Below are 17,911 nucleotides of genomic sequence, written 5' to 3' on the forward strand. Positions count from 1 at the left end.
AGACAACAAAGTGATCCTATAAGGGTTCTGTTTTTTTTTTGAGGTACGGAACCCTAAAAATGGCCAACGAACACGATCTTGCTGGTTCTTCTCGGTAGGAACAGCATTCCGAACCAGTGGTAAATTATTTTGACGATTCAAAAGCATTTGTAAAAGTTTATTTGAATAAAAATCTATTCTATTTGTATTATATTCCATCATACAAAGTGTACCTAACACTTTTATGTAGAGCACTGCAAGTTAATAACGGACTACGCCATCTACATGTGATTTAGTGAATTAAATTTTTCGTGAACGCATTTTAATTTTTTTTGTGTGTGATATAACGACCAATTCAGGGTTTTCGGATTTTTCCTTTACTTGTGCTATAAGACCTACCTACCTGACAAATTTCATGATTCTAGGTCAAGGGAAGTACCCTATAGGTTTTCTTGACAGACACGACAGACGGACAGACAGACAGACAACAAATAAGGCTTCCGTATTTCCTTTTGAGATACGGAACCCTAAAAGAGGGCAAAACAGACAAATCTGTATGCAACGTGCAGTATGATATGCTCGTGGCACTAAAGTAGTCATGGCTAGTACCTAAATCTATACTACAAGGAACCGAAATCTTAATCCATACTATCCATATTATAAATGCGAAAGTGTGTCTGTCTGTCTGCTACGTTTTCACGTCCCAACCACTGAACCGATTTTAATGAAATTTGGTACAGACAGGATACATCCCGGGAAAGGACATAGGCTACTTTTTATCCCGGACAATCAAATGGTTCCTACGGGATTTAAAAAAACCGAAATCCACGCGGGCGAAGCCGCGGGCATCCTCTTGTTTTTTATATAATTTTTAGTAAGTATTTCACATTTTCAGTAAAACATAGTTTTATTTTATTACGAAATGCAATAAGCAATAGAAAACTTGTGAAGTAGCAAAGTAAAATAAATTACCTCGTATACCTAAAAATATGTTTCCATATTGTTTATTCACATTACGTAAGTTAGTAATTTTATATCACTTAATGTTATATACAAATGTAGAAGAAACTTTATTACTAAGTAATCAACAAGTGTAAATTAAATTTATAACACCCCCGACCTTGTGAAGGTTACAGTAACTAGAAAAGAGCTGATAACTTTCAAACGGCTGAACCGATTTTCTTCAATTATAGCTAAGAACACTCTCGATCAAGCCACCTTTCAAACAAAAAAAACTAAATTAAAATCGGTTCATTAGTTTAGGAGCTACGATGCCACAGACAGATACACAGATACACAAATCACAGATACACACGTCAAACTTATAACACCCCTCTTTTTGGGTCGGGGGTTAAAAATATAAACCATTCTTTTGTAGTGGTCTTCTTGACAAAATATATACCTAGTTGCTAACTTTTTATTCATTCAGATACAAGTTAGCTCTTGACTGTAATCTCACCTGGTGGGAAGTGATAATGCAGTCTAAGATGGAAGCGGTCTGGTTATACCCCTTTGGTTTCTACACGACATCGTACCGGAGCGCTAAACAGCTTGGTAGCATGGCTTTGCCGGTACGGTGGTAACTAGCCACGGCCGAAGCCACACTGATGGACCTACCCATTTAAACTAGCCAACTAATCAAAGTCAAAGTCAAATTCAAAATCATTTATTCAAAGTAGGTACAAACATCAAAAGGAGAAACTCCTTTTGATGTTTGTAAACTAGCCAACTAATCAAAGTCAAAGTCAAATTCAAAATCATTTATTCAAAGTAGGTACAAACATCAAAAAGAGTACAAACTCCTTTTGATGGTCGAAATTGTTTTTCTATAGTGGTGATAATTAATTACGTAACTTAAAACTAAAGCTACGAGGGTTCCAAACGCGCCCAAGTGTGAGAAGAGCCCACATTACCTGAAAATACCTAGTCTGGTTTTAGTTTTTAAACTTAAATAGTTTTTTTGGTTTATTTCTTTCAGTGTTTTCAGCAAGTACACTATTTTATACTGAAGCAAATTTTCTACATTCAAATGAAGCTATAAACAAAAATACAAATAATAGAAACGAATTAATTAATATAATACAATCTTTAAACAGTTTAAATGATAACTTGGAAAGTAATAATGAAGAATACAAGAAAATGCTTCGAAATGGTAATATTTTTGTACTTATATCATAGAATACTTTATGATCATCATCATCATTGACAACCGATAGAGGTCTGGTAGGAGGCTTCGGCCGTGGCTAGTTACCACCTTACCGGCAAAGCCGTGCCGCCAAGCGATTTAACGTTCCAGTACGATGCCTTTAGAAACCAAAGGAGTATGAAAACTGCCATATCCCTTCCAGGTTAGCTCGCTTCCATATCTTAGACGGTATCATCACTTACCACCAGGTGAGATTGCAGTCAAGGGCTAACTTGTATCTGAATTTTAAAAAAAAACCTATTATAGGTATTTATTTTATATTGTAGCTAAAGAACTTACCGATATGGAGAAAGAACAAAAACTTCAAGAAATACTGTGGTTAATAAAAACAAACTACGACGCTCAAAAACTATATGATTTGATACAGAACCCGGTTCACTCTGGAACTAGGTTGTATTTTATAAAGAACCCTAAAGCTATTGATGAATATAAAAAATATTTGGAACGTAAAAAAATGTATGTATTTAACGCATCGAGAAGATAAAGTTAAAATGAATGACCTACTCTTGGTACATTATTATAATAGAGTGAGCTCATAGACTTATATTGGTTTTTTAATGTTTTTAACCCCCGACCAAAAAAGAGGGGTGTTATAAGTTTGACGTGTGTATCTGTGTATCTGTCTGTGGCATCGTAGCTCCTAAACTAATGAACCGAATTTAATTTAGTTTTTTTTGTTTGAAAGGTGGCTTGATCGAGAGTGTATTGTATTGGCTTGATGTAGAGCTACTATAATCCAAGAAAATCGGTTCAGCCGTGTGAAAGTTATCAGCTCTTTTCTAGTTACTGTAACCTTCACTTGTCGGTGGTGTTATAAATTTTTTATTTACACTTGTGTTATTTAAACTTTTATTTTCGCAGACGAAATCCGAGAAAACCGAACATCAAAAATAAGTTGCAAGATTTAAGAAGAAAGGTTATGTTCAGAATAGGTGGAGGTTCTATTTTGATCCCTATTAATATTATTTTAAGTATAAAAGGGTCCAGTTTAAGAAATTAGCTATAGTATCGACTTATTTCTTAAACTCAACACTTTCAAGTAAAGGTTTTTTTGTAATCCTGTGAAGATGATACTGCCATTGTCAGAATTAGAATGCCATAAGCCTTCTTTGTCGTATTAGTTTACAAATTGCGAAAAACCAAATTAAATTTGAATTTCGCGAGCAGACCCGTGTCTTGCACCTTGAAAATTCAATCACACTAATATTATAAAGGAGAAAGTTTGTATGTGTGTGTGTGTTTGATGTTTGTTACTCCTTCACGCAAAAACTACTGGACGGATTGGTCTGAGAATGGAGATAGATTATACCCTGGATTAGCACATAGGCTACTTTTTATCCCGGAAATCAAAGAGTTCCCACGGGAATTTTAAAAACCTACATCCACGCGAACGAAGTCGCGGGTATCAGCTAGTCAAATATATTTTGATAATCAATTTTGATTTACTAACTCGAGTGATTTCTCGAGTGATAGTTTTATTAAAACTGCATCTTTTACAGAATCTTATGAAGAGCATATAACTGAAAGGAAACTGCCTGTAGACTCTATGGAAATCCATGATAAGAAACTACATGCAAGTGGAATATCCAATAGCGATTTAAGACGAGAAAAAAGTGATTTGGGCATTAGAGATGAACGGGAAATTGAAAAAACCCGAAATTGGTACAAAAAAGTTGATCAATATGATAAAATTCATAAAATTACATCTGAAAAGAAGTTAGCAATTTCCAAATACAAAAATTATGATAACAATTTTGATAATAACAATGGTAAATTTGAAATTAATAGGTTGAATTCGAAGGAAAAGGAGAATAGGTGGAAAAAAACTTATGATTTTGTTAAAACCACTAAATTCACAACAGAGTTTAAAAGAAAAAATTTGAATGATGGACCTTTTAAACCCAAAATTAGATTTAAAAATCCTAAAGGTGATAGAAATAGAAACGATTATTCTGTGTATGCGCGTACGCCGATACCGTATGTCAAAAGAGGTGTTTACGAAGATGAATATAAATAATAATAAAATGATTTTGTTGTTTTTTAGGGTTCCTTACCTCAAAAGGAAAAACGGAACCCTTATAGGATCACTTTGTTGTCCGTCTGTCCGTCCGTCGTGTCTGTCAAGAAACCTATAGGGTACTTCCCGTTGACCTAGAATCATGAAAGGCAGATAGGTAGGTCTTATAGCACAAGTACAGGAATAAATCTGAAAACCGCGAATTTGTGGTTACATCATTTAAATAAAATTAAAATGTGTTTCAATTTTCAAAGTAAGATAACTATACCAAGTGGGGTATCATATGAAAGGGCTTTACTTGTACATTCTTAAACAGATTTTATTTATTTTTATGTATAATAGTTTATGATTTATCGTGAAAATTTTGGAAAGAACCCCGAGTACGGAACCCTCAGTGCGCGAGTCTGACTCGCACTTGGCCGGTTTTGTTAAATCCATGTTTAGGGTTATATCTCCAGAGAACAGGATAAAGTTAAACATCACTAAAACCCAACCACTTACTAACCATGAACTGCCGGGCAATACATAGCGATAGATATACTAAAATTTTATATTAATTTATAGCGAGAGATTAACAGGGCTCTCTCTTACTCACTTACTTACACTTACTCCATACAATCGTAGTCCCAATTTCATTTGAATATTAAGCAACCAAAGTCCATGAAATTTTGCAGACGCATTCTAGAAACTAATATCTGTCTGTGTTTTTTTTAGATTTTTCTAAAAATATGTAGTTTTAAAATTACAGGGGCTCAAAGATTTGTATATGAATTTTTAAGACTGCGTAACTTTGAAACCGAATATTTTAACGGAAATCTGGAAAACCACAGACATAGATATTAGTTCCCGGAACGTTTCTACAAAATTCCATTGAGTATGATTGGTTAGTATTCCAATGCATGAGAGACGAACTACGTTTTATAGAGCGAGTGACGGAGAGACCCCTCTTAATAGGTGCGGGTGAGCGCGGGTGACGTGCGGGTGTGCGGGGCGTCCCCCGCCTCATGCCCCGATTGCCATCTCAACCTGTCGCGTGCTATAGGTAGGTAGGTACCTAGTCTATAGGTAAGTAAGCCCACCCGTGCGAATCCGGATCAAGTCAGTTAATAACATAAATAAATAAAATAAATAAATTGTTTATTGCAGCCAAAATTTTACAAAAGTCACAACAGCTTATTCTAGACAAAATTACAACTAAAACAACTAAAATATAATTTAAAATAATTTAGTATAACCTAACAAAACTGACAAAAACTAGCACAAATTATATTGTTGATCCACTGTCCATAAACTCGGTAGAACCTGTATCTTAGGCGACAGTGCTCTTCTTTACTAATTGAGTCATAGTTAATAGTAAATATGTCATACATAACAGGGCTGTCTCCGTCACTTACTCCATACAATCGTAGTTCCCATTTCATTTGAATATTAAGCAACCAAAGTCCATGAAATTTTGCAGACATAGTCTAGAAACTAATATCTGTGTCTGTGGTGTTTTAGATTTTTCTAAAAATATGTAGTTTTAAAATTACAAGGGCTCAAAGATTTGTATTTTTCTTTAAAAAAAGGCCCAACTTTCTGCTCGTTTTTCTAGACAACGAAGCAATTTAATGAAATTTGGAAAAACCACAGACCTAGAAAATTTAATGAATATTATGTAGTAAAAAAATTATCGTTATATATTTTATATTGTTATAATTATGTGGGAACTACGAAAACCAGAAATTACACCCAGAAATCTTGAAAATTTCGTGCTGTCTCGATTTGTGCAAGCGGGGTGGTGAAGTGCGGGGGACGACACGTGAAACTGACAGAAACTGACAGTCTAAACACACGGGCCACATTTAGACTGCACCCAACTCCAAACTTGTCGATAGGTCTAACTAAATACACTGGTACATTTCAACTTGCGTTAGACGTATGCGTTACCTACTCAGACGTTGCCTGTAGATAAAAATATGTCTCATGTTTGCTGGCAATAGCGCATGCATCAAACCCTGCAAGTTGCAACTCTCTTGCAACCTATTCCTCACGCAATACGCACAGCTTTAATATTATAATTTTTGACAATGTATACTATATGTAATGCCATATCACAGGTCACTCTCTGATTTATTGCTAACAATTTACTTCCAAATGCAAAGAAATCTAAGTGTGTTGAATTCACACTGCCCAATACCAGGACCTTAAATGACATAAATTCATTGATAAATAATCATATGTTGAAAATAAAGGAGAACCCCGTGTTTCTCGGTATAATGTTAGATGCAAAGCTTCTATGGAACACCCACATATCAACACTTGATGGTAAACTCAGCTCTGCTGCTTACACTGTTAGAAAAATTCGACAGGTACTGACGTGGAAACTGCAAAAATTGTATATTTTGCCTATTTTCACTGTATTATGTCTTACGGACTCTTGCTATGAGATAAAGCGGTAGATATTGAGAAAAAAATGTATTACAGAAAAGGACAGGACGTGCAATTTATAATTTAAAACCGCGCGCTGCCATACAATAAAAATATAAGGAAATAAGTACCTTATCTATTATCTTATAGTAGCTTCTAAATATATTTACAACTAGCTAATGCCCGCAGCTTCGCTCGCGTGGATTTAGGTTTTTAAAAATCCCGATCCTTTCATTTCCCAGAACAAAAGTTGCCTCTCCGTAATAGCCCGTCCCCGGGATGCAACTTGTTTCTGTATCACGTAAGAATATTTAAACGGATGATCCTTTTCTAATCCCGAGGGATCACCAGGATTTAGGAATGCAATTTCTTACAGCATCAGGGTTGAGGTCAACGACAAAGTGTTTACTTGGTATAGATACCTTCAATATCAATTAATAATCGACACTTTTTAAATCCCATTAGCTTTAGTAGTCAGGTCCCCTGCAACATCAGGGTTGAGGAGTTGGAATCCAAATTTTTTATTGAACAATGTCGCAAACTTTCTTTATCGATTAAATAAACTACCCAAAATTACGCAGTTAAGTTACCTGCCAAATTTCATGGTTTTGAGTCAACGGGAAGTACCCTAGAGGTTTTCTTGACACACACGACAGACAGACAGATAGACAACAAAGTGATCCTATAAGAGTTCCGTTTTTCATTTTGAGGTACGAAACCCTAGAAAACGTAGGAACGGCATTCCGAACCAGTGGTAAATTTTTCTGACCAGCCAAAAACACTTTGAAGTTTACCTAAAAGTTTACAGGAATAAAAATTTATCATTGTATTCCATTCCATTTCATTCTATTCCATTCTGTTCAAAGATAAATAGATAATAAAAATATTTGTCACCGAAACAATAATTTACGATACATCAACCAATATCAATTTTACTGATGACAATCTGACTATTACCAAAGTGAACGACTACTATAATATCTATTATATACGACTAACATAATATGTATTATAAATTGTGTGCCGTTTGCATTCTCACTAGGTTCTCATTAAGTTTGTTTTATTTGGTTAAACTTTCTGGCATTTATATTGTTATGACGTTTAATTGGCAAACAGTCTGTTTATTGGCTGAAACTCAAAAATTCAGCCAATCACAACAAAGAAAATATTGTAATAATGATTGATGCAGCTTTCTGTAATTGAAAACAAAATATTTGACATTAACTTGAATGTGACAGTGTTTTCCGAATAGGGTTGCCAGAGGCCCCGTATTTTACTGGTTACCCCGTATTTCAGGATACAGAAACCTGTAATTATGAAAATAAAATACGGGGCAAATAAAACTAAATATTTTTAGGGTTCCGTAACTCAAAAGCAAAAAAGAACTCTTATAGGATCACTTCGTTGTCTGTCAGTCTGTCAGTCTTTCCGTCTGTCCGTCTGTCCATTTGTCCTTCTATCCGTCTGTCATGTGTTCATGAACAAATATTAGTATTTTCAATTTTCAAAGTAAGATAACTACATATATCAAGTGGGTTATCATATGAAAGGGCTTTACCTGTTCATTCTAAAACAGATTTTTATTTATTTTTATGCATATTTTTTTAATGCATAACAGTTTTTGATTTCTCGAGTAAAATGTCGGAAAAAATACCCGAATACGGAACCCTCGGTGCGTGGGTCTGACTCGCACTTGGCCGGTTTTTTACAAATTCAGCAGGAGCTGGCTGGTGAAATCAAACACTGACGTTATGTCCAGTAGAAAGAATATTTTCCTTTTGCGGCAATGCGTAGCCGAAACCCACTCGATATTGATCATGGTCGTAACCAAGGCGGCGGGGCTTGGTTTGTGGATGTAAGCCTTTTTTTATACAAGTTAGCCCGTGACTTTAATCTTTTCTAGTGGTAAGTGATGATGCAGTCTAATTTCTTGGCCGTTAGGGCCATACTAACCATATAACTAGCCATGACCGAAGCCTCCCACCAGACCAGAAATTTTGAAATGGCGACTGCGCCTGGGAAGCCGTCAAAAACCTAAGCCTAAAATAATACTTACACTATTTCTTGCATTTGCTTACCAATTTTTTTTTGGAAATATATCAAACATTTCGCGCTCACTTCACTCGCGCTTTGAATTTCTATTACTTGGTGTAAACCCCGCAATTTCGTTTGCATGAATTTAGATTTTTAAAAATTCCGTGGGGGATTTTCCGGGCTAAAAAGCCGCCTAAAAAAAATGTCTGGGATGCAAGTTACCTCTGAATAGTAAGTACAAAAATTTTGGTAAAGAAGATGGGCCGTGAAAGTGTAACAAATAGATAGGCAAATAGATATACTGTCGTATTCGTAATATTAGTATGGATAGGAAGCTTTAAAAATAAAATCTTGCTATGGCTAAACTCGTTTCCCTTTCACTTTAATTTTTTCTGTATTGAACCAAAAACACTTACGCTCACTGCGCTCGCGCTTTTTTATTGTTGTATTTTATCTCACTGTCAAATTGAAAGGCGAAATTCCACTAACCAGGTAATTAGCCCATAAAGTTGAGCGAATGTTTTTTTCCTCATGACAGGATTCAGTTCCGGCTCTAATAAAACCTCTCCCGCAATAGATTCCTGGCTACGGCCATAGTATTGATACTGTGAAGGTGGAATTACAAATTAAATGTAATTTTAAGTTGAAATGAGAAGATTGTATGCATGAAATGTATAACATTTTGCTTTACAACACTAAGAGTTTTTAAAAGCTATTTAAATAAATAAATCTTTTATTTAAAACCACATTGCAAACACAGTTCACCAATCAAGACACGGCAACATACAGAGAAAAAATACAAAACTTACAAATAAACTGAAATATCTAAATAGGCTTTCCATGCATTTCAGAGAGAACCACCGCCTATTTCTTCAAATACTTCAAATTTTCAAATTTCTTCAAATCTAAACCCCGTATTTTTGATGGTGGTAGCCTGTAAATCAAAAAGAGCCAGGTGGCAACCCTACTTCGACCTAGACAGAATGAAAAATTGTTTTCATTACTCGGCATGCCTACTGCCATAGTGTGACAGAAAGTGTGACGGTAGTTGTGACCTCTGATTGGCCGACTCTCTTTCACTATTTGCTAAAATTGATGATTGCAACAACAATTTTTTCTTTTTTGTAATCGAAAACAGAACACGGACGTCAAACAGGTTGACTAATTGCAATCATTTCTGACCGGCTAACATTGTTCCGCTAGTGGCTCAAACTCACTGTCGCAGCAAGAACATGGTAAATTCAGCCAATCACAGCAATTTGAAATTTGGTTATCAAAAATGTACCGATCTAGGAACCGAGAATGCACGAACCAGGGCAGATAGAGATAAGAACAATAATATCATACGTAGGAAATCGACGGGGGATCGTTGGCAAGGATAGCCTACTTTTCTTAATTTAAATAAAATATTTCAATTTTTTATATTATTTTCGTATTCAATACAAGGTATTGTGTATTCGCGTGTAAGTGTGTGAGTGTGTATGTGTGTGCGTGTGTGTGTGTGCGTGAGTGTGTGTGTCTGTGTGAAAGTGTGTAAGTATTATATTGTTAACATAGTGTTAACATTTCTTATGATTTGATTTAAATTTCATTTTTATGCTATAATTTTACGACTCTATATTGACTAGGTAGGTAGGTACCTACCCACTCGATTCTGCTTTGTTACTCTTGTTTTCACGACGAATAATATGTTCAAAAATAAATATAACTTATATCATATTTACATTTTACTATGTGAGTACTTCAGATAATTTTGAGATTGGTAACCTTGAGCCAAGTCGGCAACTGGATGGGTGACCGACTTTGGAGATCGAAATTTTGCCTTGTTCATGTCCTCCATGCCTCGGAGGGCACTCGCGGTGTTTAAAATCACACTAGTATCATCACACTAATACATACTAATATTATAAATGAGAAAGTGTGTCTGTCTGTCTGTCTGCTACGTTTTCACGGCCCAACCGCTGAACCGATTTTAATGAAATTTGGTACAGACTTGGGATACATCCTGGGAAGGACATAGGCTACTTTTTATCCCGGAAAATCAAAGAGTTCCTACGGGGTTTAAAAAAAAACCGAAATCCACGCGGACAAAGCCGCGGGCATGCTCTAGTAGTTAATAAAAGGAGTCACGACCCTAAGTAATGAGGAAAACGACGACTAAGTGGTACTGTTTCTACTTTAAAAGAGCTCTCTCCGTCACTTACTCCATACAATCGTAGTCCCAATTTCATTTGAATATTAAGCAACCATAGTGCATTCTTTGCAGACATATTCTAAAACCAAATATCTGTGCCTGTGGTGTATTAGATTTTTTTTTTAAATATGTAGTTTTAAAATTACAGGGGCTCAAAGATTTGTATGTGAATTTTTAAGACCGCGTAACTTTGAAACCGAATATTTTAACGGAAATCTGGAAAACCACAGGCATAGATATTAGTTTCCGGAACGTTTCTCCAAAATTCCATTGAGTATGATTGGTTAGTGTTCCAATGAGAGACGAACTACGTTTGTATGGAGCGAGTGACGGAGAGACCCCTCTTGTTCTTTTATTTAGCTCTACCAATAGCACAATGCAGAAAGTACGACATAGAACAAGAATGTTTGACGTTGTATGGAGAAAGTCTGAAGTCAGTCCTGGACAGATTCCGACGGACGCCTGAGTACTTGAATATATTGAACGATGAGGTAAGGAACTACAAGTGTAAATTAAAAATTTATAACACCCCCGACAAGTTCAAATTCAAATTCAAATTCAAATTCAAATTATTTTTATTCAATTAAACTTTTACAAGTGCTTTTGAATCGTCAAAATAATCTACCACTGGTTCGGAATGCTGTTCCTACCGAGAAGAACCAGCAAGAAACTCGGCGGTTGCTCTTTTCAAATGTACAATTTACAATAATATGCCATACTGTATACAAGCATTTGCAGCGCCGTGTATTGCTGGAGCGAGTCAAATCCAAGCTTTTTAAGTGAAGGTTACAGTAACTAGAAAAGAACTAATAACTTTCAAACGGCTGAACCGATTTTTTTTAATTATAGCTAAGAACACTCTCGATCCAGCCACCTTTCAAACAAAATAAACTAAATTAAAATCGGTTCATTAGTTTAGGAGCTACGATGCCACAGATAGATACACAGATACACCGATACACAGATACACACGTCAAACTTATAACACCCCTCTTTTTGGGTTGGGGGTTAAAAATCATTGTTTTCGTTTTATTTTTAGGGTTCCGTACCTCAAAAGGAAAAATGGAACCCTTATAGGATCACTGTATTGTCTGTCTTCTGTCTGTCCGTCGTGTCTGTCAAGAAAACCTATAGGGTACTTCTGGTTGACCTAGAATCATGAAACTTGGCAGATAGGTAGGTCTTATAGCACTTTTTTGATGTAGCATCCGCTAGGTCAATTTTTTTTGTATAAAATATAGCCTATGTCACCCGGACCTTTACAGCGAATCAATTGACACCTCATTCATAAAAATCGGCTCAGTAGTTTAGGCGCTACGGTGGAACACACAGAATCTGGATACAAACACACATACATACAAACATACATACATACATACATACATAGACTGCTAAAATCATAACCCTTCATCTCGGCTTTGACGCAGACGGGTAAAAAAGAACTGAATGTTTTTCGATTGTTTAAATGTTATTCGATTCTTATCTATATGTACTTAATAAATAAAATTGGAGTGTCTGTCTGTAATTTCGAAATAACTACCGCATATTAAGGTCATATGGTTATTTGAACGATACTATAACTGAATTACACGTTTTTAAAATTTTTGTCTGTCTGTCTGTCTGTCTGTTTGAAAAGGCTAATCTTCGGAACGGCTGAACCGATTTTGACGGGATTTTCACAGACAAGTAGAGAATTGACCAGGGAGTAACATAGGCTACTTTTTAACCGACTTTCAAAAAGGGAGTTGTGTTTTTCTACCTATGTACACCGAAATCTCCGAGATTTCTGAACCGATTTGCGTCATTTCTTTTTTAATCGATAGAGGAACTTTGCGACATTGTTTCATAAAAAAATTGGAGTCCAACTCCTCAATCCTGATGCTGCAGGGGATCTGACCAATCCACGCGGGCGAAGCTGCGGTCATCAGCTAGTTAGTTATAAAAAGATACAAAATCCGTGCTTCCGACAGAAGGCGTCCATGTTGGGAAAAGAGAACCATAGATCAAAGAATAGAGTGTAGACAATAGTGCTTGTTCCACAGAGTAATAAAGTAGGCATTGTCTATTAAGATACATATTCTAACAAGTCAGACGGCTAAAAAAGAACTGATTGTTTTTCGATTGTTCAAAGGTTATTCGATTCTTGTCGAATAATAATCGATTGTTATTCAAATAATCGCTACTGTCGTTTCAGGTGACAGAACTACACAAGCAGCTAGAAGCGGTGTTAGATCGCATCGCATACGTGTACACTCTCAAACTGTACGACCGAGTGGTTCACGAGATGGGCGCTCATAACAACCAAACACACGTCTACAGAAGCAGACCACTGTAAGCTTGCGCCATATTAATCTACTAGCTGATACCCGCGACTTCGTTCGCGTGGATGTAGGTTGTTTAAAATTCCCGCGGGAACTCTTTGATTTTCCGGGATAAAAAGTAGCCTATGTGCTAATCCAGGCTATAATCTATTGCCATTCTAAATTTCAGCCCAATCCGTCCAGTAGTTTTTGCGTGAAGGAGTAACAAACACACACACACACACACACACACATACAAACTTTCTCCTTTATAATATTACTGTGATATGATTAGTCTTCTTCTTCTCTAATAAATAAAATTGGAGTGTCTGTCTGTAATTTCGAAACAACTACCTCATATTAAGCTCATATGGTTATTTGAACGATACCATGACTGAATCACGCGTTTTTAAAATTATTGTCTGTCTGTCTGTTTGAACGGGCTAATCTTCGGAACGGCTGAACCGATTTTGACGGGATTTAGAAACTGTCGGTTATTTTATATTGAAGGTATCTATACCAAGTAATCCTAAAAACTAATTAGAATGTGTTTCAAGATCTTTACTTGTACATTCTAAAACAGATTTTTATTTATTTTTACGTATAACAGTTTTTGAGTTATCGTGCAAAATATAAAAAATACTCGAGTACGGAACCCTCAGTGCGCGAGTCTGACTCGCACTTGGCCGGTTTTTTAATGATGTAACCACAAATTCATGGTTTTCGGATTTATTCCTTTATTTGTGCTATATAAGACCTACCTACCTGTGCTATAAGGGTGTTGTGGCGCTCTACATGGTGTTGTGGGAAGGCCTATGTCCAACAGTGGACGTCCACAGGCTGATGATGATAATGAAGTACTGTGCCAAAATTTCAGGAAAGGATTAAACCGCCCCCGTATATCTAAACGCGGACGATATAAGCAATCCCCCGTCAACATGCTGGATAGTTACGACTACTTCAAAAACCCACTCACTCTGGCCGAGAAGAACCGGATGAAGCAACTAGGCTTCGAATATATTGGGTATGTAGTTGTAGCTATACTATAGATTTTTTTTTAAAGAATATTAGCCATTTTTAATCATGACTAACATTCTCCTTTCCCCTCCAACTAAGCGTAAAGCTCGTGCTAGGAGTGGATACGACAATACTGCTACGGGTGGGGTTTGAACCGCCGACCTTTAGGATTCCAGTCCGCTCCTTTAACCGTTGAGCTATTGCGGTTTTGTAGATAGTAGATAGTTTTTTTTGTCTCGTCTGGCTTTACAAAGATTAGCCAATGTCAAGTTTGCAGTTATTTGTAACAAGTTGGGAAACTATACAAGTATGGACCCCGTCTGTGCCGGCGCTCGCCGACACACGCACGGCACCCCCTTAGAGCGCTTTCCAGTCAGTTTTACAAAAAAAAAAACACTCTAAAAAGGCAGAGCACGCCCGCCAGCTAACACCAACACAGACGAAGTCCTTTTCTGTAGTATCTTATATGTATAGTATGATATCTTAGGCAACCGCCATTTTTAGGGTTCCGTACCTCAATAGGAAAAAAGGAAGTCTTATAGGATCACTTTGTTGTCCGTCTATCTAATAAAGAAAGAAAACCTATACCGTAGTTTCCGTTGGCCTAGAATCATGATCCGCAATCAGTTTTGCCTTTACACAAGTTGTAAAAATCTGTTAAAATAATGCTACGAGACATTTCACCGCGTTTAATAGCCTCATCGGGTGACAGAAGGGCTGGCTCATTTTTTGCACAACGGATCAGCCTGGCTGTCCAGCGCGGAAATGCAGCCAGTATTCTTGGCACCATTTACGCGGGCATGATTTGTATATTAATTAAGCCTCGATAGCTCAACGGTTGAGGAGCGGACTGAATTCCGAAGGTCGGCGGTTCAAACCCCACCCGTTGCACTATTGTCGTACCCACTCCTGGCACAAGCTTTACGCTTAATTGGAGGGGAAAGGGGAGTGTATTAGTCATGATTAGCATGGCTAATATTCTTTAAAAAAAAAGTAATTAGACAAGGCTAGCTTTAAGTTTTATTGTAATACTAGCCGATGCCTGCGGCTTCGCTCACGTGGGTTTAGGTTTTTCGAAATCCCGTGGAAACTCTTTGATTTTCCGGGATAAAAAGTAGCCTATGTGCTAATCCAGGGTATAATCTATCTCCATTCCAAATTTCAGCCAAATCCGTCTGGTAGTTTTTGCGTGAAGGAGTAACAAACATACACACACACACACACACACATACAAACTTTCTCCTTTATAATATTATAAGTGTGACTAGCCGATGCCTGCGGCTTCGCTCGCGTGGATTTAGGTTTTTCGAAATCCCGTGGAAACTCTTTGATTTTCCGGGATAAAAAGTAGCCTATGTGCTAATCCAGGATATTACCTATCTTCATTCCAAATTTCAGCCAAATCCGTCTCGTAGTTTTTGCGTGAAGGAGTAACAAACATACACACACACACACTTTCGGCTTTATAATATTAGTGTGATTTTCTTAATAGAAGTTAACTTATTTCAGGTTGGCCATTCACGCCATGTTGGAAAATATGTCTCCCGATGGCGCGTTGCCGGAGTCAACACGTATGCCGGACGGCCATCAGATAGAAACCACCCACCACAATCATGAGGTGACTGTTTTTTTTACCCGACTGCGGCAAAGCCAAAAGGAAGGGTTATGATTTTAGCATTCTTATGTATGTATCCAGATTCTGTGTTTTCCACCGTACCGCTTAAACTACTGGGCCGATTTTAATGAATAAGGTGTCAATTGATTCGTCGTAAAGGTCCGGGTGACATAGGCTATATTTTATACAAGTGTAAATTAAAAATTTTCAACACCCTCGACAAATCATTTTCAAATAAATAATTATGTATATTTAGGCAACGTCCATCTTGACAGCTTGACATTTGTCAATTGACACTTGAATATTATAAACCAAAGGGTTATCTAACCTTCTTTTCTACAAGAAAACTAGAAAATAGCTGATAACTTTTAACACAGATACACAGACACACAGACACACAGACACACAGATACACAGATACACACGTCAAACTTATAACACCCCTCTTTTTGGGTCGGGGGTTAACAAAAAAATTGACCTAACGGATGTTAAACCGGCAAAAACCATCCACCAACCTTCAAAAAAGTGGATGTCTCCAAAAATTTTTTTTGCTATTCCATAGAAAGGTCTACATTTGAGAATGCTCCGGTGTCGGAGTGAAACGTATATCGAGTGTATTCTGGTGGATTTGTATGGTGGTACTTGGGGCTTGCTTGGTGGCTGGCTTTTCCTGCATGCTTAGCAGTGGGAGGGCGGGTGGTGCATGTCGCATGCTGCATGTTGTATCATATAGATTTGCCTTTTTCAGCTGGTTATAGCAAATTAGCTTTTGATTCTATGTTATCATGGACTTCCGCAAAGTAACGCCTGCTTCTGTACAATATCAACACTAATATTATAAAGGCGAAAGTGTGTCTGTCTGTCTACGTTTTCACGGCCCAACAGTTTAACCGATTCTGACGAAATTTGGTCAGGGTTAGCTTATATCCCGGGGACGGATATACGAGTAAGCTACCTTTTATCCCGGATAATCAAAGAGTTCCCACGGGATTCACAAAAACCCATCCGCTTAACCGATTTGTATGAAAGGTACCTACCGAGGTACTTGCGTCCCTGTAATTGACACAGGCAAATTTTTATCCCGGAAAATTAAAGAGTTCGGGATTTTAAAAACCGGAATCCACGCGGACGAAGTCGCGGGCGTCAACTAGTCAATACTAATATTATAAAGAGGAAACCTTTGTATTTTTGTATTTTTGTATGTTTGTATTGAATAGGCTCAAAAACTACTGGACCGATTTCAAAATTTCTTTTACTATTACTTAGAGGGATTCTTCCGAATCCGTATAGGCTATATTTTATCCCGGAAAATAGAAAAAATAAATGTCCACCCGTGCGAAGCCGGGGCGGGTCGCTAGTCAATAATAATTTAGTAAGAGTAGCCGTACTCAATAATTGATGTTCCTATTATTATCTTGTTTTCAGTTTACTCAGCCGAGCACCGAATCTGAGTCAACGCACGGACATCACCTTTTGAGGAACATCGGCCGTACTGGAGTACAAGAATCTCCTTACAATACTACTAAACCGTAATTAGGGTTCCGTACCTCAAAAGGAAAAACAGAACCCTTATAGGATCACTTTGTTGTCTGTCTGTCTGTCCGTCCGTCCGTCGTATTAGTTTACAAATAGCGAAAAACCAAATTAAATTTGAATTTCGCGGGCAGACCCGTCTCATGCGCCTTAAGATTACTGGCACTGGATTGTGTTTTAAGGTATAGATCGTTTCAAGGTATAGTTCCTATGGCGTTATGTTGGCTCCCCTGTCTGTCTAAGTCATTGGCACCATATTTGCATAGGAAGACGCAGGTTTTGTTTATTTTCATTTGATTTTCCTGAATGAATGAAATGAAAATCAAATGAAAATAAACAAAATCTGCGTCTTCCTATGCAAATATGGTGCCAATGACTTGGACAGACAGGAGAGCCAACATATAACGCCATAGGAACTATTCGTTGAAACGATCTACAGGGTGTTTGTTAATCACACTTCACACTAATATTATAAAGGCGAAAGTTTGTATGTGTGTTTGTGTGTGTGTGTGTGTGTATGTTTGTTACTCCTTCACGCTAAAACTACTGGACGGATTGGGCTGAAATTTAGAATGGAGATAGATTATACTCTGGATTAGCACATAGG

The 17,911-nt window shown here is 37.1% G+C and overlaps 2 protein-coding genes across 3 annotated transcripts; both read left to right on the forward strand.

Annotated features, from left to right (window-relative positions):
• Nucleotides 1-845: 845 nt before the first annotated feature.
• On the forward strand, nucleotides 846-4,213 carry LOC123879362. Of its 2 annotated transcripts, none has more exons than XM_045927030.1 (5): nucleotides 846-1,000; nucleotides 1,958-2,131; nucleotides 2,452-2,641; nucleotides 3,047-3,123; nucleotides 3,685-4,213. In XM_045927030.1, coding segments are annotated over exons 1-5 (960 nt in total). In that variant the 5' UTR covers nucleotides 846-999; the 3' UTR covers nucleotides 4,203-4,213. The 2 variants fall into 2 exon arrangements, with proteins under 2 accessions (XP_045782986.1, XP_045782985.1); XM_045927029.1 differs by having other exon boundaries at nucleotides 846-996.
• Nucleotides 4,214-10,290: 6,077 nt separating this feature from the next.
• On the forward strand, nucleotides 10,291-17,356 carry LOC123879366. Its single transcript, XM_045927033.1, has 6 exons — nucleotides 10,291-10,379; nucleotides 11,200-11,330; nucleotides 13,034-13,170; nucleotides 14,017-14,163; nucleotides 15,666-15,774; nucleotides 17,197-17,356. Exons 1-6 carry the CDS (start codon nucleotides 10,334-10,336, stop codon nucleotides 17,302-17,304), a joined length of 678 nt encoding a protein of 225 aa, XP_045782989.1. The 5' UTR covers nucleotides 10,291-10,333; the 3' UTR covers nucleotides 17,305-17,356.
• Nucleotides 17,357-17,911: the final 555 nt, after the last annotated feature.

Source organism: Maniola jurtina, chromosome 28 (assembly GCF_905333055.1).
Source record: "Maniola jurtina chromosome 28, ilManJurt1.1, whole genome shotgun sequence".
Lineage (NCBI taxonomy): Eukaryota > Metazoa > Arthropoda > Insecta > Lepidoptera > Nymphalidae > Maniola > Maniola jurtina.

Coding starts and splice junctions, on each gene's coding strand:
- LOC123879366 (XM_045927033.1), top strand. CDS start 10,334: ATGTTCAAAAATAAATATAACTTATATCATATTTACATTTTACTAT. Junction 13,171..14,016: donor GTCTACAGAAGCAGACCACT/GTAAGCTTGCGC, acceptor CCAAAATTTCAG/GAAAGGATTAAACCGCCCCC. Junction 15,775..17,196: donor CCACCCACCACAATCATGAG/GTGACTGTTTTT, acceptor TCTTGTTTTCAG/TTTACTCAGCCGAGCACCGA.
- LOC123879362 (XM_045927029.1), top strand. CDS start 969: ATGTTTCCATATTGTTTATTCACATTAC. Junction 997..1,957: donor ATATTGTTTATTCACATTAC/GTAAGTTAGTAA, acceptor TATTTCTTTCAG/TGTTTTCAGCAAGTACACTA. Junction 2,642..3,046: donor TATTTGGAACGTAAAAAAAT/GTATGTATTTAA, acceptor TTATTTTCGCAG/ACGAAATCCGAGAAAACCGA.